The sequence below is a fragment of the Diadema antillarum genome, unplaced genomic scaffold, assembly GCF_040938485.1.
Source record: "Diadema antillarum isolate AM-2024a unplaced genomic scaffold, OU_Dant_1.0 scf00000197, whole genome shotgun sequence".
Taxonomy (NCBI): domain Eukaryota; kingdom Metazoa; phylum Echinodermata; class Echinoidea; order Diadematoida; family Diadematidae; genus Diadema; species Diadema antillarum.
Window position 1 is genome coordinate 213,487 of NW_027271086.1, and position 24,557 is coordinate 238,043.

Genomic DNA, 24,557 nt, shown 5'->3' on the forward strand with positions numbered 1-24,557 from the left:
ACCTGGTACTAGCGTTCTGAGATGCGTGTTATGTTGCAAGTTTTGTCAAGTACAAAAGCAGAGTAGAGTCCTGTGCTGTGCTGCGTTGAGCTGAGCTGTAGAAAGCTAGAATCTGTCTCCAAGATGGACGACGATCTTGAAGAAATGCGAGCTCTTAGAGGTAATGTTATTTTATGGCACATTGGTAGTCTTTGACTTTATTTTTACTTTGGCGCAGTCGTCGCGTCGTCGTGATCACTTCATGATAGACCCTATTGTTGTTGGAATAATGGTAATTTAATGTCAAATATGTCATTGTTTTGAAGCAGCAACCTTTTAGGCCTAACCTGTTAACACTTCTTTTTTCTTTCAGGTTTTATTCGCAGTTTATTTCATGATTCCATTAAGCAGTGTAACAAGCAGTGTACATTGTTATAAGCAGTGTGACAGCAATAAATTAATGCCGAGCAAACTCCAATGGCCACAACAAAGCACAAGTTCTACGGCACAGGAACGCGGGGCACAGACAGTGCTTGACGGAAAGATCGGTCTCTATCTGGTTGTCAGGGATATGTTACGCGGAGACTACGTCTGGCTTCACGGAGGAGAGCTGTAAATGTCAAAAAATGATTTCAAAAAAAGCTCCTTCGGACAGACAGATTTTTCTGTCTAAGACAGTGCAAGATGCTGATCGATGACGAGTGACAATGCATTATCAATTGTCATCAACCAGAAAGACAAAGTATCAACATTCCTCAGACATTCCTGATCCCGGTAGCAAAATCACCTGCGGCAATTCTATGATATACCTTTGTTTGGCTTTTGCACAGACTCTTCTCTACTATATCAGACTCAGAGATTCTTCTTTCCAGAGGCTGTCATTTAGTAATAGTATTGTTGTGAAATGGCCGTTATTGCCTACTCACCTATGGTATGGGCTTGTCAGGTATCAGCCTGGTGGCGAGTTGGCGGTCAGTAGTTCAGCTGCAATTGGGGTTGTCTCTCTGTCTTAGGCTCGTCCGTCGGTCTGCCTGGGAAAACTGTCCGGGCGTCCCTTGACACCTCGGCGGGGTCATTCATCCGTGGATCGTCTGCTGATATACGGGCACGTACGCGCGCCCGCACGTGGGGATACATTGTTATATCTCACTACACATTGTTATCTCTCACTACACAACCCCCGGCCAACAAAGCTAAGACCCACTTTTTCCAGCTCTGAAATCCAGCTGCTATTTTCTTTTAAAGAAAAATCCTCCAATGTATTTATTATAATCTCCCAAATTTTCAGAGAGATCCTTCCATTCTTAACCTCCAATATCTCAACAATATCATTTACTAAAAAAAAGCCTTTCAATATAACTACGTTATCGCCCGATTTCTTTATACAGGAACCCATATAAACATATATCCACCTGAGTTCCATAACACTCATTACAAATTTCAATTTCCCCATTGGTGTATTTAACTATACCCCAACCTAACCTGCATTTACATGCAGTATCATTCTTAAATTCAAATTGCCGGGGTTATATGATATATATTTCCCCGCGGCGTTCATCCGTAGCCAATAGCTTATCAACAGTTATGGCAACATCCAAAACTGTCACTAGTGACTTTCACTAATACTGTAACCAAATTTATAATTCAATATCCCAACCGTAAAGGCTGACAATTTCCATATCTGCCCTTAGTCTTCTAGGGGGGCGTCCGCAGGACCGACCGTGAAGTGACCTTCCACTTTGGAATGTATTCTCTGGACAATCCGGCTCAGTACGTCGAGCAGACTTCTCAGCCTGAAAACAGACCTAGTCCCCTCAAATACATGAAAGGGCTTCCGGCTAAGCCCACACGAAGCCCACAACCCAGAGACCCTTGGGAGGTATGTTCCGAAAATGATATATGGTGTCAGCCTACGCCTCCAACCGACCATGACGGGTGCCCGTGAAAATATGCATCCCACTCCCAACAAAAATCTATAATTTACTTATTATTATCCCTTCGCTGCAACAACACAGCAGATGATTATCATTGTTTCTAAAACTAACCCTTCCCTTTCTTAACCTTAGCATACAAAAAGGGTAACTTTCCCTTTTTCTTATAACATTATAATCTCATTTTACAATTTTCACGGGTGACTTTCCCTTAAAATACATTACAGATCATTAAACTAATACTACTAGTACCCATACAAACGCTGGGCATTGGCAGTTGTCACTGCCATCAGCCGGGCCAGAGGGAGACCCCGGATGTCGGCCACCAGCCTGCCCACATCACCCAGGAAGCGTGGCATATTGTAACGCATACCTGGGTGAGGGGCGAGGTGGGGCGCATCAGTTTCCAGAAGGAGACGGTCTAGGGGGATCTCCCTCACTGCCGCCCGCTGGGGATCTGCCAGGGACCGGACGAGCGCCGACACCCCAAAATAGCAGTGGGGAAATCGGGCCGTCCAGGCCCTGACCTGGAGGCTATCTCCACTAAAAGAGTGGAGGTGGATCCGTTGATCCCCAGGGCAGCTCCGCTGGATAAGGCGCCGGCTGATGGCATGGACGCCCGTCTGGTCACCCACACCCCGGAGGTGGAGGATCAGAATCCTGCCCCTCGTCCCTAGATCAAGGAGGGCCCTAAGCAGGTTCTCCTGCTCTGGCCACTGCCGGGGGGGCACGGTGAAGTCTAGCCCGACTTCACTAAGCCCGATTACCTGGGGGTGACTTAGATGGTGCAGGAGTGCCCGCCAATGTTGGTCGGTGAACGTGGAGGCCTTTTTGGGGTGGATCCCCAAGGCGAGCTTCCATGCATTGCCCCCGTCCTGAGCCGCCACCACCCGGTCCACGAAGTCGGGGTCGAGGTAAGTCTCGGGGTCGCAGTAATTGAGTACCCCCCCGACCAAGTGCACCGGGTGGACGGGGTCCCTGCCGGGGTTCGGTTGACTCCACATGTGGTTGCATAACCTATCTGGATGGAAATGAGAGTCGAAACCCGGCAGGGGCTCAGGAGCGGGGACAAGCCTCAGCAGGCCCCGGCCCCGACCCATGGCTGGAGCTGGCGTCATCCTGATGACTGCTTCCAGCCCTTGGGCGGAGCCTCTACCCCGGGCCATCCCCGCCCATGCCCGAGCCACAGCTTGGGAGGGCTGGGGGGCCGGGGCTTGGGGCCCACTGGACCTCGCCTTGAGGCGTCGTGCTCTCCTCCTGTGTGTTCGCCTCCTCGCCCCCGTGGGAGGTACCGCCAGGGGTGGAGGTGAAGGAGGAAGGGGTGGAGGGGGTGGAGGAGGTGGAGGAGGTGGAGGAGGTGGAGGAGGTCCTGCCTCTACGAGTCCCCCTGTGTCCTTCGGCTCCCCTCCCGGCTCTTCCGCGTCAAACACACGTAGGTCCTCCATGACCTCAAGTAGATCGTCCATGGTGATGACCTGCAAGATGAAAATGGTACATAAGCATAGCCCACATTCATATAAAAGCGCTACTTCTTCTGCTTACAGAAGGGGCAAAAATACTTGTCTATGTTCATGCTGTCTGCCTCCGTGATACGGACGCAGGCACCATGGAACCATTCATCGCAGCCGTCACACTGGATCATAAGGGAACCATCATCCGGCTTCCTGCAGAAGCAGTACAGGTCTTTCCCAAAGTTACTTTTGGGGATCTCACTGAGATCTGTACACCCCTTGAGTCTATCGTGGTTCACAGTAAACACCTTGTTCCTGTATATGACTCGATATAAATAGGGAGTGTACCTTTTGTGGATTACGGCAGGACCCTTCCATGGGGATAGTAACTTCTTGCACTTTCCCTTGGGGGTACCTGAATCCAACAAGTAGACCCTGTCTCCCTCCCGAAACTGGCGTAGATGTGTTTTTACATCATAGTCCCTCTTCATCCGTCTCTGTGTCGACTGGAGTGTAGTTCGGGCAGTGTCATGTGCCCGACGAATATTCTCCGCCAGTGTAGATGAATATTCGTCCAGTGATCCGACTGGGACGGATGGGGGAAGGGGGAAGACTAGTTCTGCGGGCTGGTTGGTTTCCCGACCTAGCATCAGCTGGTTTGGTGTGAATCCGGTGCTGCGATTCACAGTGGAACGAATGGCCCCTGCTATTTGAGCAAGATACTGGTCCCACTGGCGTTGGGACTTATCAATATAGCAGCGTACTGCATCCATCAAGGTTCGGTTGAATCTTTCAACCTGCCCGTTGGCTGATGGCCTGTAGGGAGTTGTCCTTGCCTTGTGGATGTGTAACAGCTTGCACATATTGGTGAACAGCTTGCTCTCAAAGTTTCTGCCCTGGTCAGTGAAGATCTGGAAGGGGTACCCAAACCGACAGAAAAATTCATTGACTGCGGCCTGGGCTGTGACTTCAGCTGTCTGCGAGGGCAGGGGGACGCATTCTACCCATTTGGTGAACTGGTCCACCATCATGAGAATGTACTCATTGCCCTGTGTGGTTTTGGGCAGTGGGCCAATAAAGTCCAGGTGTACTCGCTCCATGGGGGCTCCCGCATGATAGTTTATCAAGGGGTGCCTCCCATACCTGACCGTTTTCTTGTTCCGGTTACAGGTGGTACACCTCTTGATATACTCCTGAATGTCACGTGACATGCCATACCAGAAGTATTTGGACTTTAGTTTGCTTTTTGTTCTAGTCACACCTGCATGTGCTGCGGAGGGCAGGTCGTGATTTACTTTCATCACCTCCTGCTGCAATGATTTTGGCACCACTAGCACAGACTCGTCATCGTCCTGTTTTTGAATGATGCCGTCCTTTAAGAAAAACATGTCTCGGTTGATCCAAAGGAATTTGCTGGCGGGCTCCAACAAGAGAATTGTGCCCTCGTCCGGCTCTTCCTTACTGACTAACCACCTACGTAGAAGGGACAGTTGGGCGTCTGCCTCCTGCTCTTTTTGTAGGGAGTCTGTTAAGTCTAAGTCGACTGGGCGACTGGGGGCGGTTTCGTCAGCTGCCACTCCATTAATGGACAGAGAGGGGGAACCTTCCTGACAATCTATGTCTAAATGGGTGATTAAGAGGTTCCCTTCTACACTCTGATCCACTGTGATCTCCGAGATGTTATTTCTTTGTGCTAGTGGAACAGCGTCATCTATGACATCAGCAAAAAGGGACCAGTTGTTATGTGCCTTTCTGCAATATGAACATCCACCACAGGGTAGATCATCGGGCTCCATGCCTAGGCGATAATTCTCACAGAGAAAATCACCCTGGGGCATGCGCGATAATGCGTCTGCATTCTGATGCTTCGTACCGGGTCGATGTTCAACCTTCATGTCATATTGGCTAAGTTCTTCAAGCCAACGGGCCAATTGACCTTGTGGCTCCTTGAAGTTCATCAACCATGTCAAGCTCCCATGGTCAGTGCGGATTGTGAAGTGTTTACCCAACAAGTAGTGTCTGTACTGACGTGTAAACCTCACGACCGCGAGCAGTTCACGCCTAGTGACGCAGTACCGTCGCTGCTCCGGGGACAGGGAGCAACTGCCATAAGCAATCACTCTCTCTTGTCCCTCCTGGACCTGAATGAGTTCAGCACCTATAGCTGTACCAGATGCATCGGTATCCAGGATGAAGGGGTCTACAGAGTTGGGCAGTGCAAGGACAGGGGCAGTGGTCAGTAATTCTTTTACCTGATCAAAGGCGGCCTGGTGGTCAGCTTCCCAGCGAAACTCCCGTTTGCCGGTGAGGCCATACAGCGGCCCTACTACCTCGGCATAGTTTTTCAGGAAGACGCGGTGATAGTTGACCAAACCGAGGAACTGTTCCACCTCTTTACTGCATTTAGGTGTTGGCCAGTCCAAGACGGCCTTGATATGCTCGTCTTTTAGGTACAGGCCGTCAGCGTCCACCTCCCTGCCAAGAAACTCCACACGACGTTGGAAAAAGGAACACTTCTTGGGCTTTAGTTTGAGCTTAAAGTCCCTGAATCGTTCCAGGACCAATCTGAGATTGTTGACATGGTTCTCAAAAGAGTTACCGAGCACCACTACGTCGTCCAGAAATGCCAAAGCAATGTCCCAATTCAGCCCTCTGAGGACGAGGTTCATTGCCCTGGAGAAGGTCGCGGGAGCATTGCATAGGCCAAAGCCCATGCGCACAAACTCGTACAGCCCATGCTTTGTGAGAAAGGCTGTTTTCTCCCGGTCTTGTTTTCGGACGTTTACCTGCCAATACGCAGAGTTGGCGTCGAGTTTGGAGAACCAAGAGTTTTCAGCCAGAGTGTCCAAACACTCATCAATGCAAGGAAGGGGGTATACGTCCTTTTTTGTGACTTTGTTTAGTCTACGGTAGTCGATACACCATCGGACGCCACCATCTCGCTTCCTTATCAGCACTGGGGGGGATGCCCATTCGGACACTGAGGGCTTGATCACTCCGGCCGACAACATCTTGTTTAGAAGTGCTCGTTCCTCTTGAATGAAATTCATGGGTGTGCGCCTCATCTTCTGCTTGATGGGGGTTGCACTACCCGTATCAATGGAGTGGGTAACCTCAGTGAAGTTCCCTAGGTCAAATTCGTCTTTGGCGAAGACGCATTCAAATTCAATAAGTAAATCCCTAAGTACCTTTTGTTCTTCAGGTTCAAGTTGTACCGAGGATCTTTCCCACAAACCTTGCAAATGAGGGGGGATTTTGTCCTCGGTAACGTTAACTTGATGGACCTGCATATTGTCTGACATATCACTATTGGGGGGCTGGATAACTGAGGCTTCCTGGGCTTGCCCAATTACCTGGTCCCTTCGCCAACGTATGTGATTGTCTGTTGGATTCAGAGAATATATCTCTATGTGATCTCTTTCCTCATGCAGCGTCCTAGGGATTAAACCGACTAAGCTCCGCTCCGGTTCCACCACAAACTGTTTCCAGGGTACGCAAGTTTTAATCTTGCATTTCACCCTTTTCACAGATCGAGGGGGGATTGTGACTGGGTCGGAAATGAACACTTGTGCTACTGCACCTCCTTCGCCAAAGGTCATAGGTAAAGCTTCTCCCTGAAAGCAAAGTATGGAACCTGGTATATCAATGCATGCGTGATGTTTACGGAGCAGATCTGCTCCCAAAAGCATGTCATCTTCGATTGGAGCCACATATATATGCTCATTCAGAACATGTGTCCCCAATGTCATTTGCACCGGTCCCACTACCATGCCTTTCATTTTCATGTCCCTCCCAGCTGCATTCAAAGTTACTTCTCTGATGAGGGGAGGGGTGGGTTGAAGCATCTGGTATGTCTTATCCGAAAGGATGGTCACTTCGGCTGCTGTATCTACCACCGCACGAACAGGCCTCTGTCCAACGGTGATATCAATTCTGAAAAGTGATGACGATTTGACTCGGCACACCACTATTTCATCCGTGTCTTTCAGGGTGTTCACAATACTATTACAAGGTGGGGGCCATGGGGGTGTTACCCAGGGACTCGGTGGAATAGGAGGATGCCCAGCACTAGTAGCGTGGGAAGTTTGCACTTCCTCTTGCTCCCTGGGGGCATCCTTTCTTGCTCCTCTTGATGAGGTGTCCCTGTCAGCGTTGCCCTGGCCGCCTCCCTTGGAGAGTTCCTTCCTCCCCGGAGAGGCTGATGTTTGAGGGCGCTGGTCTACTCGGATCGGGTTGGGCCCTCCTCCCTTCCCGATCCCCAGTCGTTTCCCTCTTCTTCACCCATGAAGGACACGGACTTGTCACTATTCGCTTCGGGGCATTCCCTAGCAAAATGGCCAGGCTTCCCACACCGGTAACACAAATTGCTCCTACCGGGAGAGGGCCTTGGTCTTGCCGGAGAGCCCCTTGGTCTGGCTGGTGAGGCTCGAGTCTTTGCCATCATCTCACTCAGGCCCTGGATGGATCCCTTTAATCCCTGCATGTTGGTTTGTAGGGACTCCATCTTGGCGCAAGTTGCTGTCAGCCCTTGAACTGTGGCTCTTAGAGAGTCAAGTTGATCGAGGACTAGATTCATCTTGCCCTCGAGGGCTGACACCCTTTTTTCAAGTGGCCCTTGCTCCTTTCCCTGTTTGGGCGGGGGCGCACTTACCATCTGAACAGTGGGCTCTCGGGTGTCCTCCTCAGAGAAGGCGACCTGCCTCACCTCTTTCCGGAGCTTCCCAAAGATGGCCCGATGCGTGTGTTGATACCATTTGAGGACATCAACTGCTTCATCAAGATTTCGTGGGCGGGAGTTGAGGGCATGTTGCCCCGCCTCTTTGTCTGAAGAACCCTGACAGAAACGCATAACAATCTGCCTCTGCACGTAGCCCTCCGGCAATCCGGGGAAAGCCTGCGAGGCCAAGGTCAGGAGGCGATCCGCCCACTGCGTGGTAGTTTCCTCGGGGGCTTGCCGTGCATATGTGAAGTGCATTTGCGACACTTCTGGTAGCTCCCGCCGTGTGAAACGGTTCTCGAGCTTCTTGACCAGAACACGATAATATATGTCTGGTTCTCGCTCTAAGATTGTCGCAATGTAGTTGCTGGCCTCACCCTCCAACGTCCAGCATAACTGGTTCTTTCTCTGTGTTGAGTCCCACTGACTTTCATCAGCGAATAATTGGAATTTGGCAAAGAAGGCCTTCCAACTCCCAGTACCATCGAATGTAATCGTCCTGGGAAGGGTGACTGGCCTGTAGTTTGACCCTCCACTCCGTGTTGATGAATAGGAGGGGGGTGCTGTAGGCCTGGCCCTATAGTCTACCGAGTACCGGGGGGCTTCCACCTCGGAGGCCGCGGCATGCCTTATTGGCGGCGAGGTTCTCCTTACTGGTGGGGGCGATGCAAACGCGACTGATCGTGAAAACTCACGGCCGTCTCGTGCATATGACGCACAGCCCCACCTGTAACCCCCGTGACGCCCCGGTGAAGGGGCTCTTGCCTCGCGCCTCTGATATCCATTGTCTAACCGCGGAGGTGGAGACCCGCGACGCCGGTATTCCACATTTTCGTGACGAGGGGGGGACTCGTAGTAGGGGTCTCTCGGTCGTGGTGGAGAGGACGGCTCCCATTCACTCTCCTGGTAGCGTCGAGGGGGAGTTTCATATCGTCTCTCTCGCCTCGACCGAGGCGGTGACTCGTAAAGTCTGTCCTCCCTCTGCCGTCTTACCTCGTATTGGGGTCCCCATGCCTCATAATCGTGGCTACGCGCCGTCCGAGATGAACTTCGTTCGCGCCGCCGCGACCCACGCGAGGGGGAGTCCGGATATCGTTCTCTCACCTGGCGCTGGTAATACCTGTACCGCCCTCCTCCTTCCGTCCTGCGTGGTGAACCTGTGTTATAGCACTGGTCGTACCCAGCATGTCGGGAAGGGGGGCGGTCATTTACAGGGGGAGAGCTTAATTTCTTACCCTGTAAGGATCGCTGGGGAGATTGGTCCGGCCTTACCTGTGCATTGCTTCCGTTGCTGAGGTTATTTTGGGCTGGGGGGCCACCCAGGCGTTTCCCTTCCGAGTTATCGCCCGTGGGTTTGGTCGATTGAAACGTGCACTTACCGAGCTCCCGTTCCTCTCGAATCCGGTTAAGGTTCTCGGCGGAAAGGTTCACAGGATCCTCCTCGGAAAATGCCGTTGTTATATAAGGTTCCCGAAATTCGGGACACTTAAATAACTTACAAAATAAGGAAACGAACTAATCCTAACCTAATACTCTAACGGAACAATATTAAACTAATTCCCGTATCCACGTAGTATCTTCAAAAAAATCCGGTTACATACCACATTTATACGCAGAAAAGAAGAAAAAATCTATATATAAATATCTATTAAATCGCTATTGAATCCAAATCTATTATCACAGTAATCGAAAATCGACTCGGAAACTCCGTACTAGAAAAGGGTAGGTGGCAGGAGTCCTAAACTCCCGCCAAAACGCAACCCTGGAATTCTCGGCACGCCGTGAGACAATGAAATGGTAAACGGACAAAAACTCCTACTTTGCTTATAAATAGCCTGCGCGGGAACCGATTCTATGCCTTAATGTCCCACTCAAATACCCAGATATCCCCTTAATTGTTTAAATCTGCTATATTTCTACGGAAAAATCTTCCTCAAGAATAATATCAAGTGCCCGGGGACCTAAGAAATCCTAAAATATTCACACTAGTCATAAGCGGTACTTACAAAAACGCGTAAACTTTACCACGAATATATAGAGAGAGAGAGACCGAAAAGAAACTCTTGCCGGTATCTTTTACCGAAAAGACCCACAAAAACGCAGTTTCTTTTTGCTCGCAGCGCCACTGTTGTGAAATGGCCGATATTGCCTACTCACCTATGGTATGGGCTTGTCAGGTATCAGCCTGGTGGCGAGTTGGCGGTCAGTAGTTCAGCTGCAATTGGGGTTGTCTCTCTGTCTTAGGCTCGTCCGTCGGTCTGCCTGGGAAAACTGTCCGGGCGTCCCTTGACACCTCGGCGGGGTCATTCATCCGTGGATCATCTGCTGATATACGGGCACGTACGCGCGCCCGCACGTGGGGATACATTGTTATATCTCACTACACATTGTTATCTCTCACTACAGTATATCAGGTTTGGAACACCCTGCAGAGGAGCATTGTTTCTAGCCGCACATAGTATGATGTAGAATTTAGAAATGTTTTGGAAAGTTACTGTATATACCACACCAGACCTGACTAATAGTATGACTGTACACCGGATGATAGACTGTACTTTCCAAGCAGAAGAAGGAGGAGAAGAAGAAGAAAGACAATGGGGCTAGAACAGTGGCGAGATGGCCAAAACCAAAAGGGCCTTAATGCAATAGGCTCATTTTATATTATATTTTTACATGCTGACTGGTATTCATGGTATCTTGTACTGAGATCAAGTAAAAGTAAAACAAACAAAACACAAAACTAGGTTTATGTATTTACAATTGTGTTTTGTTGAACTTTTCTTTGCATCAGTTGTTTTAGCTTTTAAGTTTAAGAAGGATCAAGTATCATTCAAAGGAGCGACTGGAGGTCTCAACAGAAGGATTGGCTATGAGTAATTTTACAATACTTCGTATATTATCATTGAGTATATCAACATGATAAAGAGCTGGGAGGGAGACATAGCACAGACATACAATACTTGTACGTGTATCGACATCATGTCCCTTTGCCCACCGTACCATTTACCACTACATGTACATTGTATACCAGAATGCAGCAACAGTATGGCAACTATTCTTGTATGGAAGTGGCATCAAGTGGGTGATGCACTGTGCTCCAGAAAGTCATGAAGTAGTCTGGCTCTAACATTGCATTGTTACTGTATATAATTTGTCTTTGTTTTTGTTTTCTTCTTCTTCTTCTTCTTCTTCTTCTCTTTTTTCTTCTTCTTCTTCTTCTTCTTCTCCTATCCTTTAAATGAGGTATAGTATCAGTCATTTCAGTTTTTTGCATGCTGTTATTAATACAGGTACATCTTAATAATTACATGTTACAGAATTATTTCTTTTCCCATTTAAATACTAGAGAGTAGCTTGTGTAGAAAAAAAAAATAGCTAAGTGTAAGTACGTGTATGTACCATGACCATATTAACAGGGAATTCTTTATTATCGCATGTATGCAGCTGCACGTCTTGAACGAGAAAAGAAGGCATCAGTGAGCCAGTCTGGCAGCAAGCAGAACGTCAGTTCCACATCATACTCCAAACCACAAGAAGACCCTCCTGAAATGGACATGGCACAAGTGATGGGATTTTCTGGCTTTGGTAAGAAAAAAACATGACTCTACTTAAAACTGAAATAGTGCTCAATGAGTTATGTCATGATGTGTTGTGATGTTGTCGTCTTTTGAGCAAAGTAACACTTGTCTTACAAATTTTATAAAAAGTGAATAAAATTTTGATTAAATGTAATTGTTTTTAAAAAATGCAAGCATATTGACATGATATATGATAATTAGTAAACATTTTCTGGGTTGTGTAATGATGATATGCCACTTTTTAGTATGGTACCTCTTTTGTTAATATTTGATGTTGGATTTTTCCATTCTCTTCACAGTTAACTGAATGTAACTATTAAACTACACGTGCATACACTAAAATTGATGATAAAACTGTTCCATCCTCTCTGTCTCTTTCTGTCTCCCGCTGTCATTCTCTTTTCATTTCTCTACTTTTTCTTTTCCATGTGTAATTTCCACATATAAACATAGCATCATAGAACAGCAGCTATACTATTGCAGGACACAAAGTGAAATAAAACATAAACCAGTTTATGAGAGCAGAAAATTGTCATAATCCAAGTTCCAGAGGTTTCTCAGCTTTAGATACTATGGCATAAAAATTATTCAAGACATACTAATAAAAATGAGAAATCTAAACATGTGCTTTTCCTGTCTTTAGGAGAATTTGTGTGTTTGTGTTGCTTTTGATGGATGCTATGTAGGCAAGAAAGCAGCCAAGACTTTTGACTTTAACAAGATGTTTGAACAGACGAGGAGAACTGCCCAGGAGATGTCAAAGAAGAAATCATCAAGAGACAGCGATAACGATGAGGACGATGATCAGATCCACCGACAGCAACCCTCGTCATCAATGAAGAAGTCCAACAAGAACACATCAGATGATGACGACGATGATGATGACATGATTGGTAAGATATGCACATACACTGTAGGTGTGTTATTTTATTTTTTGACAATTAAAGGCAGAATCAAGTTAATATGCAGATGTTTAAATCCTCATGAAAATGAGATACTGTGTATGTACAACAGTATCTCCAGTATGATCCCCAATAATGTGATCATTTGGCTTATGTTGAAGTAATCAATTGAAGCTCAATACAGAGTATCTGTTGTCTATGTAGTATATATCATTTATATATTGAACTTGATATGATATTGTGAAGTTTATTCTCCCATCTTGGAATATCACAGATATGTACAACTTTCTTTTGTTATTATGTGTACCTTTACAGGTCCTCCACTTCCACCTGGCTTTGGCAAGCCTTCTACCTCTAAGAAATCCTCCGCTAATGTTGATAGTGAGGATGATGATGACGATGAAGATGATGATGAAGAAGATGAGGATGACCTGGTAAGAATGTATCCAGTATACATATCAGGTGTTACTAATTTATTGGAACAATTTCTGGTATAGCATTAGTGTACATTTATGTCTTTTGCAGTGCGTTTTCTTTGAATAAAAGGGTATTTCTTGTTATACATGTCAGGCAATATGAAACACTTGAGCGTAGATGTAATTTGAAAACACTCCTGGACCCATTTCATCAATGATTTTGTGACCATTGTCAGTTAAAATTATTGCACTTACTGCTGCAATTACTGCAGTCATTGCCATTAGTGGGTTGTTTCCTGGCTGTAACTGTGTGTTTGTATTCTCTATAAATTTAAAACGTCAGAAACAAGCCAAAGATGTTCACAGGTATATGAAGAGGTTTCTAATTTGTCTTTGCCAAACAACTAGATAATGATGGAGGAAATCTACTATTGCTGTGTGGATATTGAAATACTATTTCTTGAAACAAGTTCATATCTAACAGGGCTCGACACTCTCTCTTTTGTCCGGAGGCCTGGTTCGGGCCACTTTATTCTTTAAATCCGAAGTTTAGGTGTCCCCCCAAAAAAGATATTAATTGACCCAAAATAAAAGCAAAAACAACAATCCATTTTGAATCTTAGTTGCCTGACTGGTCCACCAAAAGTTAGATTTGATGGCCAGACACCAATTCTTAGGGGCCCCGGGCCACCAGGCCACCATTAATGTCGAGTCCTGTCTAATATGTGTGGATTTGAAAAAAGTATGTTGTCATTTTTTTTTTAAATGCCAATCAATCTCTTTCTTCTTTTGTCTATATTGCAGCCTCCAGAAAAGAAGATCCCAGCAACACATGAAATAGTTTTGAATCATGGCCATAAGTCTGTAAGTATTCTCAGCTCTGTAACCATAATTATATTACTTCACTGTGCATTGTAGTCAAATGACTCAATGCAATACTCGACGTAATTCAGAGCAAGAAGCTTTATTGTGCTATTTGCTTATTTGCTTATTTGTCTTTTATATATTTTGCAGACTGCTTGTCCACCCTTCCTTAATATAATACATAAACTGCATCTTGTGATCATGATGATTTGAGAATGACTTTTTTGTTTGTTTTGATTGATTAGAAAATTTTCATAGTGGATGCGTAAAAAGGGATGAATTATTATGCATCACACTGTTTGTGTATGAGGTCAAAGGACGGAGGGCATTTGTTGTCACAGGTCTGGAGTAAAAACCCCAAATACCACTTGTACGTTAAAAATGTTTAAAATATGTTTGCTCATTTTCCAGTGCTTACATGATTCTGCTCTAAGACATTCATCACATATGTTCCACCCTCCCCACCATTCTACCATTCATATTATGAATTCTGCTCTGCCATGGATAAAACTGTGCTCCAGTCATCACACTTCTAGAAGTGGAGTCTAATGAACATGGTATCTCATTTTTAGATGCACTTTATAAAATACATTGCCAAGGAACTTTGCTCATTACCCCCAGTATCTTTTCTCCAAAAAAAATCTTTAAAATTGTACATTGGTACCAGTTTTGCAGTATGTGAATCTCAAATTGTCTGTAATGGCCTTGTCAGAACCAATGTTAAAGTTTGACATATGCATGTGAGCCAATGGGTGTCAAACTTCAGAGAACTTGTTTGTAATGAGCTTTAAAACATGAACGCAACTTTGAAATACTTTTCTGCAATACATGTTTCTCAAATGATGATCTGCCAGTCTTGGTTGAGAGCTATTCTCTCTATTGAATTTTGCTTGGTTCTGATGTGCATTATTTTGTAGTTTGAATGTTTTAACCTCTGAAACACAAAGAGGCACAGCTTTACTTGACTTTTGTAATCCCTTTTGCCATGGTTTTTGCGTGCGTTAAATACTCCAACATCTATAAAGCATATTGAATGGATCCATGTGATGTGTGATTGACAGGCCATAGCATTTGAGACATCAACTGGGATTTAAAATGTCATTTGGAGCTATTTTTCAGTGAGAAGACCTCTTTGAGTGTTTGACCACGCCAACACTCTGGACACATTAAGAATATTATTGTGTTTCAGAAAGATTCTTCCAAGAGATTTTTTTTGGTCAGTCTGGAATCTTTCTATTTTCTAAAGGACATATAACTTGCTACCTTTTCATTCTGGCCTCTTTGTGCTCAATAGGTGTCTGCTGTAGCTCTGGATCCATCTGGTTCGAGGCTGGTGACTGGAGGATACGACTTTGACGTCCGCTTTTGGGACTTTGCTGCCATGGATGCATCCCTCAACTCCTTCAGGTCATTCCAACCATTCGAAAGGTACTGTGGTGCAAGGCAGTGTTCACATTTGTCAACACATGTACATGTAGCTGGTTTGAGTGATTACTTCCCTGTGGCTGCATGCAGTAGAGATAGCTTTGTTGACTTATGTCCACATTCAGAATGAAACATATCCTATTGAAGAATGTATATCGCATCATCACACTAAACAAGCAGCATCAGATGAGTGAAAATTGTGAGAAAAAAATCACAAAGAAGTCATCAAAAGGACCATTGGAATGAAAGTGTTGGTAAATGGTCACTCATAGTATCGTGAATTCACCTGAAAAAAAGATTTTGCATATAGAATTAATTATCATTATCATTCACTCTATAACTAAAACATTTATCATGTCATATGGTCACAGTATACCTACATGTATCTTACTTCTTGTCTCCCTTCTATCCTTTCATTGACTCTCACCTGCATGTACTCATCAAATCCCACTCTGAACAGCCATCAGATCAGAAGTCTGCAGTACAGCATCACTGGTGACAGCATCCTCATGGCTGCAGCCAAGCCGCAAGTCAAGGTCGTTGACCGGGACGGCTTTGAGGTCATGGAGACCGTGAGGGGTGACCAGTACATTGTAGACATGAGCAATACTAAGGTGAGAGGAAGGAAAAGGAGGAAAATTCAATGATGATGATGGTGATTATGAAACTGATGACAATGGTGATGATGGTGATTGTGGTGATGATGATGATAATATTGATGATGATGATGGAAATGTTGATGATGATTGTGGTGATGATGATGATAATATTGCTGATGATTATGATGATGATGGTAATATTGATGATGATGGTGATTGTGATGATGATGGTGATAGTGATGTTGGTGGTGGTAATACAAATGCTTATAGTGGCAATTTTGAATGTTATGTTTATGGCAAAGATTTGTGTTGTAATAACTTGGACTGGGAGACTGACTACTATTGGGTAAACCAATATTACAGGTACATCACAAATGTCCCTGAATGTTTGGAACATGTGAGATGTATACATACTAATGAACACATTATATGACTTACCTGGCAATATGACTGAGATAAAACCTCTAAAACTTTGACAGATCATAGAATTGCAAGAGACAAATTGCAAACTGATTTTGCCAGTCATTACTTTTCAAGCATTTGTCTCCCCACAGAGAGAAATTAAAAGCTGTTTCCATTTGGGAACAAATAATTGCAGTGTATGAAGCAAATTTATCTTTAATTTTCTTTGTTGCTGTTTGTTTTTGCAGGGTCATGTATCCATGGTAAATGGAGCTTGCTGGAATCCCAAAGTTAAGGAGGAATTCATCACATGTGCCGGTGACAGGTAAGCAGTAGGATTTATTTTACATTGATTTATTCAGTCCCCATGACCCATCAGTTGTGAGAAAAATGTATGGTATGTGTTTGAAGTAACTTCATAGTCAGTTTAGTAAAGTAAAGTAAAGTTAGTAAAGTCACAGCAGGAAACACACCAAGAAATAACCAATCCAAGCCCCACTGTGTTTCAGGAAGCTAGTGACCTTTGTGGCTTGCAAACAGGGCTACTAGTATTCAATTCAAATTTTGTAGGAAAAATGCACACTTATTTTCAAGTACATATATTTGTTATATATCAGCTTCTCTGTAAATTTGTTCATGATCTGATGATTATGTCTGTTTTTACATGTGATTTGTTTTGAATATGCTCCTTTACCTTTGTATGTTTTATTCAGGATAATTATAAGGAATGAGGAAATAAACAGAACTGAACTGAAGTCAGAGTAGTGTAAGGCAGTGCTGCATATACAACATGTATATAAATGAAGTCACTGATGATTGCATTGATGCTACACTATGTGATCCTCACTGCCCATTCAACAGAAAATTACGAACTTGCTATCAAACTTTACCTCAGGCAATCTGCCATTCCCGTACGCAAGGATTATCGTATATACCATATACTCATGGCTTTACTTATCATCACTCTCTCTGTTTTACACATGTGTTGGGGCAGCACTGTACGAGTATGGAACCTGAACAAGCCCTGGAAGCAGTTGCAGGTCATCAAGTTCAAAGGTCAAGGCGGCAAGAGGACCAACCCAATGTGCTGTGCGTTCAGCCGAGATGCCAAGCTTATAGCAGCAGCCTGTCAAGACGGGAGTCTGCAGCTGTGGGATGTGAAGAGACCACTGGTGGGCAATCTCTTCTCTTTTGCTTCTTCCTTCTCTGCTTCTGTTCACTCTTCTTCCATGTCTAGCCAGATGACGGCACATTCAAGCTCTTCCCTCTTTCTTTTGACTTTCTAAAACTGGAAGTAGTATATTCCTGAAAATAATGCATATTTAAAGTTGGGTGCATAATTTTGCTTGTGAACAAACACTTTGTACCATTTTTTCATTAAACAGCACATGATAACTCAAGAGGTATAAGCACATGATAGCTCAAGAGGTATTATGGGCACTTGTATCTTATTAAAAACACTTCTACATCCTCATTTTCTTCTCTTCTTGTTGCATTTTTATTGCTATAGTGTGTTATTTCTATCTCCCTCTCTCTGTTTCCCTGTCTTCTGTCTCTCTCCATTTGTCAATTTCATATTTTGTCAATAAACTTGATGTAATTTTTGTGATGATTTGCTTATTCTTGCCTCACAAAACCCTATGAAAATGACCTGCACTTGGCTTGGAGCATGTTGACTGTTGTTATGATGTAAATAAAAGGGTTCTCTATTGTGAAATTATGGGTGATTTCAGCATGCATCTATAATGGGTGGAAATGAGCTGCTTGGTGGAGGTCCGCTCTCTATGGGTGATTTCCTAGTTTTACTTTTTGTCTAACTGAGTCTCTATCTCCTCGTCAGGTGAGACCAACATACCATCAGAAGACAGCTCATGGCGTCGGCACGGATACCTCCTGCATCTCTTTCTCGTATGACAACCAGATCTTTGTCACAAGAGGGGGTAAGGTTAATCAGGTTTTGTGACATGCTTCCTCCCTCTCTCATTCTCACTCTCTATTCATCTATAATGTGTATTTATCTATTCATTCATTCATCTTGCTGTCTCAATATTCTTTCATTGTTTTCTGGTCTGTAGCATTATACTTACTATCCATCTTTCTTCCCCTCTCTTTCACACACACAGGTCAACCAGAAAAAAAAAAACACAAAAAACATGAGGGGCTTGCTTACTTTCCATTGTAATACAAAGTATGGAATTAGTGTCATTTGGAGACTAAATTTGAAAGAAAAGAACAAGTGTGACATATGATTTTAACTAGTTGATCCACAAGAAGAAATAGTTATGATGTGGTCTCTATGGCTGTGAACTGGGCCTTTTATCAGTGTTTATTATTTTGTGCTGTGTCAAATCAAGATGTCATGGTCCATAAAGAAACAAATGAAGGACTCAACCTCATACTCTTTATGGAATATACCCCCAAATGAGATTGAGGTAACTGAGATGAAAGTTACTCATGCTCACAAAGAGAAGATTTCACTAATGCTATATAGCTACATTGCCTTGGCTTGATATTGCTAAGCCCTGATACAAACTTGCACACAAATTAATGACAATTGAAAACCTCCACCCATTAATTCCTCCTCCCTGTGCATCTCGGTAATGTGCCATTGAACAGGAGATGACACGCTGAAGTCATGGGACATTCGGAACTTCAAGAGGCCGGTCAACGTTGCCACAGGACTGGACAACTTCTATCCTGTGTAAGTATCTGAAGGAGATTTGTTCTGTGGTACAATAGCTCTCAATATGTACACTGTAGCATCAGTTTGTGTAGCTGTATAGTATGCGCTGATAAATTTGAATTTACTTGTCCGAAAGATTAGTACTTATACCATTTTGTGTATCATGAGTCACTTCCTCTATGTGTTTAGAGGTAAACATCCTTGCGACGTTGACAATATATTATTGTGAGGATTTTGTTTGCTTTTGTTTGTTATTGTATTACTGTGCATACTTTTCAGCACTTACATTGTATATAGTGATTCCTTTGCAGGATTGTTTAAACATTCCCAAGGCCTTGTGGTCTTTCCTGAAGGCCCGCAGAAGTTCTTTGTCCAAAATTTACAGCCTAGACTACTGTAAAAGCAAAAATTTTCGCTGGAGTAATTTTTCAAGCTTGTTCTGATAAGATGAATTTTGCACGTTTTTAATTTTAAAAAATCAAAGATGTTGAATATTACAAATAACGAGCATTTGACTTGGACACTTTGATTTTGGCACCAGTTATGCAAAAATATCACATCTTTTGCGGTATGCGACATTTGAAAGGCTGCTAGTATAAAGAGGACTAATTCTCTCAGTACAGTGTTTCTTGTCTGCTTAACTACAATGTATGAGGTTGTCAATGTCATCTTCTTACCCATCATACATGATTGTAAGAGCGCTTCTTTGTGAATTCAATTTCCACAGCTCTGACTGCTGCTTCAGTCCCGATGACAAGCTGGTGGTGGCCGGTCTGTCGGTCAGGAAGGAACAGCAGGGAAGACTCGTCTTCTTTGAGAGGGAAACCTTTAGGAGAGTCACCGAGCTGGAATGTGGAGAATCGGTGAGTGCGTTGTGTGGGGCTTGAAATGTGTTTCAGATTTTGGTTGAATATGAGTTTCAGTGTTTTGTAGGTGTGTGGACTTAATCAGTTTATATTTGTACTCATAATATGTAAATAAAATGTATGCCAGATACATTGGTTGTAAATAGAAATTATCTTACTTTAGCTTTATGTTGGTATATTTTGGACCTCCTTACATTGAGTTATAGTCTCAGTAAGCATTTTGCCATCCTGTCATCATTGTATCTTCAGTTGTATGTCTATAGAAGATCCACAAATGCCATTATGTTCTAAAGGTATTGCAGTGATCTTTATTCCTTCTACAGTCCTTTTTGTCGTAGTGTATATTATTTTGCAGTGTGTAAGGACTGCGTAAAAATCGCAAAAACATCTGTATGTTTATGCACTGTTGACAGAGTGTTGTAAGATGTCTGTGGCACCCGAAACTCAACCAGATCATCATCGGTTGTGGCAATGGACAGGCCAAGGTGTTCTACGACCCTAACAAGAGTCACAGGTACAGCACCTTCAAGTCTTTCTCTTTTCCTAGCTTGGCTTCATCCAGGGAGAATCAAAGTGATATATTTTTTTTTTCTGTTTTTCATGTTGGCTTTAAAGTCACTCTGTTAGAGTGTAGATTGTTATTGTATCCTGATCTGACTGATTACCGGTACTTAGTAGCCCATGTTACTAATACATCCAAATTTACAATTTTTTTTTTTTTTTTTAATGCTAAGGACCTTATAAACATATAAACAAGCTATTCAATTCATGTGACCCCGTTACATTTATTTCACTACTTAGAATCCAACTTGCATGTATTAATTGCTGCTATGTCAGGTGTACTTGGTGGATGTATTTTTCTTCCTTTTATTTTCTTCTTTTTTTTTTCTTTTTTTTTTAGTGGTGTGTGTGGGAGGGGGGAGGGATGTCCAGGTTCATGAAATTCATTATGAACAATAATGTTGTAGGCCTGAGGTAGTTGTATGGTGTTCAGTACAGCTTTCAAACAAATCAATGTGAACAGAGGCATTTATCATCATGATGGCAGATGACAGTGTGAATGTGTGTGAACTTTTGAATTTGTGTGAAAGGGAATGATATAGACCTGAAAAGTTTGCAGTGATGTCTCTTTCTTGTTACTTTCTCAGAGGTGCCAAGCTGTGTGTCGTCAAGAAGCGGAGGAAGAAGGTAGAGCCAGACATTGTCAAGAATGAACACATCATTGCACGTAAGTAGAGTGTGTTGGAAGAAATGATATTTCAGGAACAAGAATTGTGATTGAATTAATATTCATACAATTGTTCATTCACAAAAATCAAATAGGAACATAGAGGGGGTGATGGAAAGAGAGCTCACGCAAAGAAATGTACAAGTATGTGCTCAGAGTAAGGCAACAGGGCATGATATGTGAAGAGAGAATAAAAGTGGGTAAAAACAGTGTTTTATGTCTCAGTGCACCTTCAGCATGCAGCAGTATTACAGTGTGTTCAGGTCATTGTCCTGATTTTGAGAGGCAAAAATCAAGCATGGATTTAGACTTAGTGCTTGTTCGTTGATAAGAAGTTACACAGTGTAAATTCTATTGTGTGTTTGTTTGTTTTTATCATTATTTGGGCAGGGTTTGTTTCCCAGGTGGCAGTGATTGAAGCAACACTGTAATTTTACCATACACTACTGCAGGGCTCGACACTAACGGTGGCCCGGTGGCCCGGGGCCACCAAAAATGAAAGTCGAGCCACCAAATTTCAAAAAAGGGCAAATCTGATGGTCCGCCTCAGGCCACCAAAATTTTTTGAAAAGTGTCATTTATTTATGTAAAGATGTTGCAACCCATGTGCCTGTCAATGAATATTCATACTTAGTCTTCACCATTCAGAAGTCAAATTCGTTTAAAGGATGGATGAAAAGGACTGAATGAGTGCCTGAGAGTGAGTGTTGCGAGTTTGTTGAGGTTTATTTATGAGTAGACATGTCCAGCTTCCAATTCTTACTATGATAAAACTTAAATATTTGACTTATCAAAAAAAAAAAAACACCAGGAATTCTAATGTTTTTTATTGTTTTTGGGGGGCCACCAAATTTTTCTCTCGGGCCACCAAAAATTTGAAATTGATGATTTTGGTGGACCCATCGGGCCACCAAATAAAAAAGTTAGTGTGGAGCCCTGACTACTGTATGTTATTACAAGTGTACACTAATAGTATTTTGTGCAATGATAATGAATGACCATTTAATGTTTGCTTGTTTGTTTTGTTTTTTATTTTCCCGCAGCTGTCATGTCAAGGAGGTCAAGATTTCGCAAGGATGAGCCGAAGCAGATGATGGCCTACAAACAGCAGCAGAAAGACCGGCAAGACCCTGTCAAGTCGAGAAAACCAGAACCACCGATCAAGCAAGGTACAAAAACAAACAAACAAACAAACAAACAAAATCACAGGATACCTGATACTAAGGTTCTGGCTTGATTTGTTGACAACTCTCTCAAGTGGTCATTGCTGAAGTGTTTGTTTTTTTATGTGTTGTGCGTCAATACAGATTGGTTTCCAAAGAGCTGGCATAGATTGTAACCAAAGGGTTAGAGGCTTATTTCTGATGGCAAAAACAAAAACAAAAAAAAAACTATGACAACAGCAACAGCAACACCAACAACAACAATTTCAGGTAGTAATAAGTTTAATGGGGCAAGCAGAGATGGGCAGACAAGTTTTGCCTTGAGTCTCAAGCAGTCCTCATCATAGGAGCTACATTGTATGACATGGAAGGAAGATGATGACTTTAATGGTATCAGAAATCCTGACAATGACGTTAAGAATTCTTGCTGATCATGATTAGTGGTAATGGATTGAATTTTAATACCATAGATAGTGATAATGTTGATGTTGATCTCGGTGATAATGATGATATGAATAGAGACGATGATGACTGTAAATGTGATGCATACATCAGAATATCACAATCTTATTTATATGATAGTAGTAATGACATGAACACTGCTGTAATATTTCTCACTCATAATTTTTAATTTTCTACTAATAAAAAAAGAAAAGAAAAAAATGGAACTTATCCTTTACTTCAACCATTTTATTGACCCATACACAGGTCAGGGAGGTCGTATTGCAGCTGGCGGTAGCACACTTTCTCGTTACGTAGCCAAGACCATTGCGCTGACCAAGAAGGTCGATCCAAACATTGACGCCAGGCAGGCCATTCTGAGACACGCCAAAGATGCTGAAGAGAACCCCCTTTGGGTCGCCCCAGCCTACAAACAGTGAGTTTATGGCCTCTTACGTTTGTATGTCACCTTTTTTTTTGGTTATGAGCATCAGAGTTCATCTATCACAATTTTGAGGTTACTTCTGTTGTCGCATACACAAGAGCGCAAAATATTGGTTAAGCTTTTGTATACTTCGCAATAGTTTGATTATTGTCTCCCCTTAAAAAATATCAGTACTCAAAATGCAGCAAACCTTTTAAAATCCTAGAAACACTTTGTGTCAGTTTATTTGCGGCCATTCATACAGTATATGGACATGTCTTCTGACATGGTGTAGGAATGGATGCTGCGAAAGAGTCTAATGAAAAGATATGAATATGATGTGACTTGAGCAGTACTTGTCATATCTCTTAATAGATAAAATATTGTATCACCTTTCCGGGAGGGACACATTTTCTTCATCATATGAAAATATGTCGTTACTCCATCTCGGATAGTACAAAAGTCTAATATTTGAAAGAAGTTCACAAAATATAGATTATTCTTTTTTGTACACTCAACTTCTGAGGCATGCTGCACAGTTGTCATGTTCTTGTCTCATGAAAACTAGTTTGGGGTAAATGTTGATTGTGTGAAGTGTTGATGTGTTTCTATCCATGTTTCTTGTTGTCTTTGTCCAGCACTCAACCGACACCAATCTTCCATGAATCGGACGAGGAGGAGGAGGAAGAGGAAGGGCCCAGTTGGGCCAAGAGGGCCAAGGTGGATTCCAGCAAATGACACTTTGAAAAATGTACTGTACCATCTACTGTTTCTTTAGCTATTTGGTCGTCTCTCGCAAGTGAGATGTGACATGTTCCGCCTCGGCTCTGCGGGAGTGAGATATCAAGAATGGAGCAACACCAAGTTGGCTATTTTTCCTTGAGGCAAGGGTGATTATTGACCCAAAGAGTTTGAGAACATCATTCTCCTACCAAACCAGCATGTGGGGGAAAATAGGACGGCAGAGGAGGAAAAGGAACAAATGTGAGCAGATGCAGTAAGCAACATCAAGAGCTGCGTGAATCAGAGAAGAATGGCTTGCTTTTTCTTCTTATTCTTTCCATCTGAGCACATGGAGAGCTGGGATCATAAACTGAGAACCAGAGAGGCTTTTTCTTCACTCATAAGTGCTTGAGCTCACTCCCCTCCAGCTTCTCATCGTGCATGCTATCAGTCACATGTAAACCTTCTAATCTATCACAGAGCTGTGCTGCCCTTCAGATGCAAAAGGGAGCAAGTGACTGAAATACTAATTTTTTCTCGTAGATGAGCATAATGTATCTGTGATTCAGATTGACATCATTGTGATTGCAAGGTCTGATTCCAGTCACCTGTCAGGGAGCTTCTGCTGCCCTTCATTCAAGGAAGGAAGGAAGCATGTGATGAAAGTACCTCTTTGTACAAATGTTAGCGTGATATCCGCTACTTACAGTGACATGGCTAGGCTGTCTCTCAATCAAAACAGTGCCTTTGCTGGCAACATTTAGC

The 24,557-nt window shown here is 43.3% G+C and overlaps 1 protein-coding gene across 1 annotated transcript; it reads left to right on the forward strand.

Moving 5' to 3' along the window:
• Positions 1 to 33: 33 nt before the first annotated feature.
• On the forward strand, positions 34 to 24,171 carry LOC139723643 (WD repeat-containing protein 70-like). Its single transcript, XM_071634869.1, has 17 exons — positions 34 to 160; positions 11,523 to 11,663; positions 12,343 to 12,549; positions 12,874 to 12,992; positions 13,779 to 13,838; positions 15,133 to 15,266; positions 15,724 to 15,877; positions 16,513 to 16,589; positions 17,259 to 17,436; positions 18,105 to 18,204; positions 18,881 to 18,965; positions 19,675 to 19,810; positions 20,227 to 20,327; positions 20,962 to 21,041; positions 22,085 to 22,210; positions 22,913 to 23,081; positions 23,708 to 24,171. Exons 1-17 carry the CDS (start codon positions 124 to 126, stop codon positions 23,805 to 23,807), a joined length of 2,004 nt encoding a protein of 667 aa, XP_071490970.1. The 5' UTR covers positions 34 to 123; the 3' UTR covers positions 23,808 to 24,171.
• The last annotated feature ends 386 nt before the right edge of the window (positions 24,172 to 24,557 follow it).

Excerpts from the sequence above, each read along its gene's own strand:
- LOC139723643 (XM_071634869.1), top strand. The coding sequence starts at position 124 with ATGGACGACGATCTTGAAGAAATGCGAGCTCTTAGAG. Across the intron at positions 12,993-13,778 it reads AAGAAGATGAGGATGACCTG|CCTCCAGAAAAGAAGATCCC; the intron begins GTAAGAATGTAT and ends TCTATATTGCAG. Across the intron at positions 18,966-19,674 it reads CTGGACAACTTCTATCCTGT|CTCTGACTGCTGCTTCAGTC; the intron begins GTAAGTATCTGA and ends CAATTTCCACAG.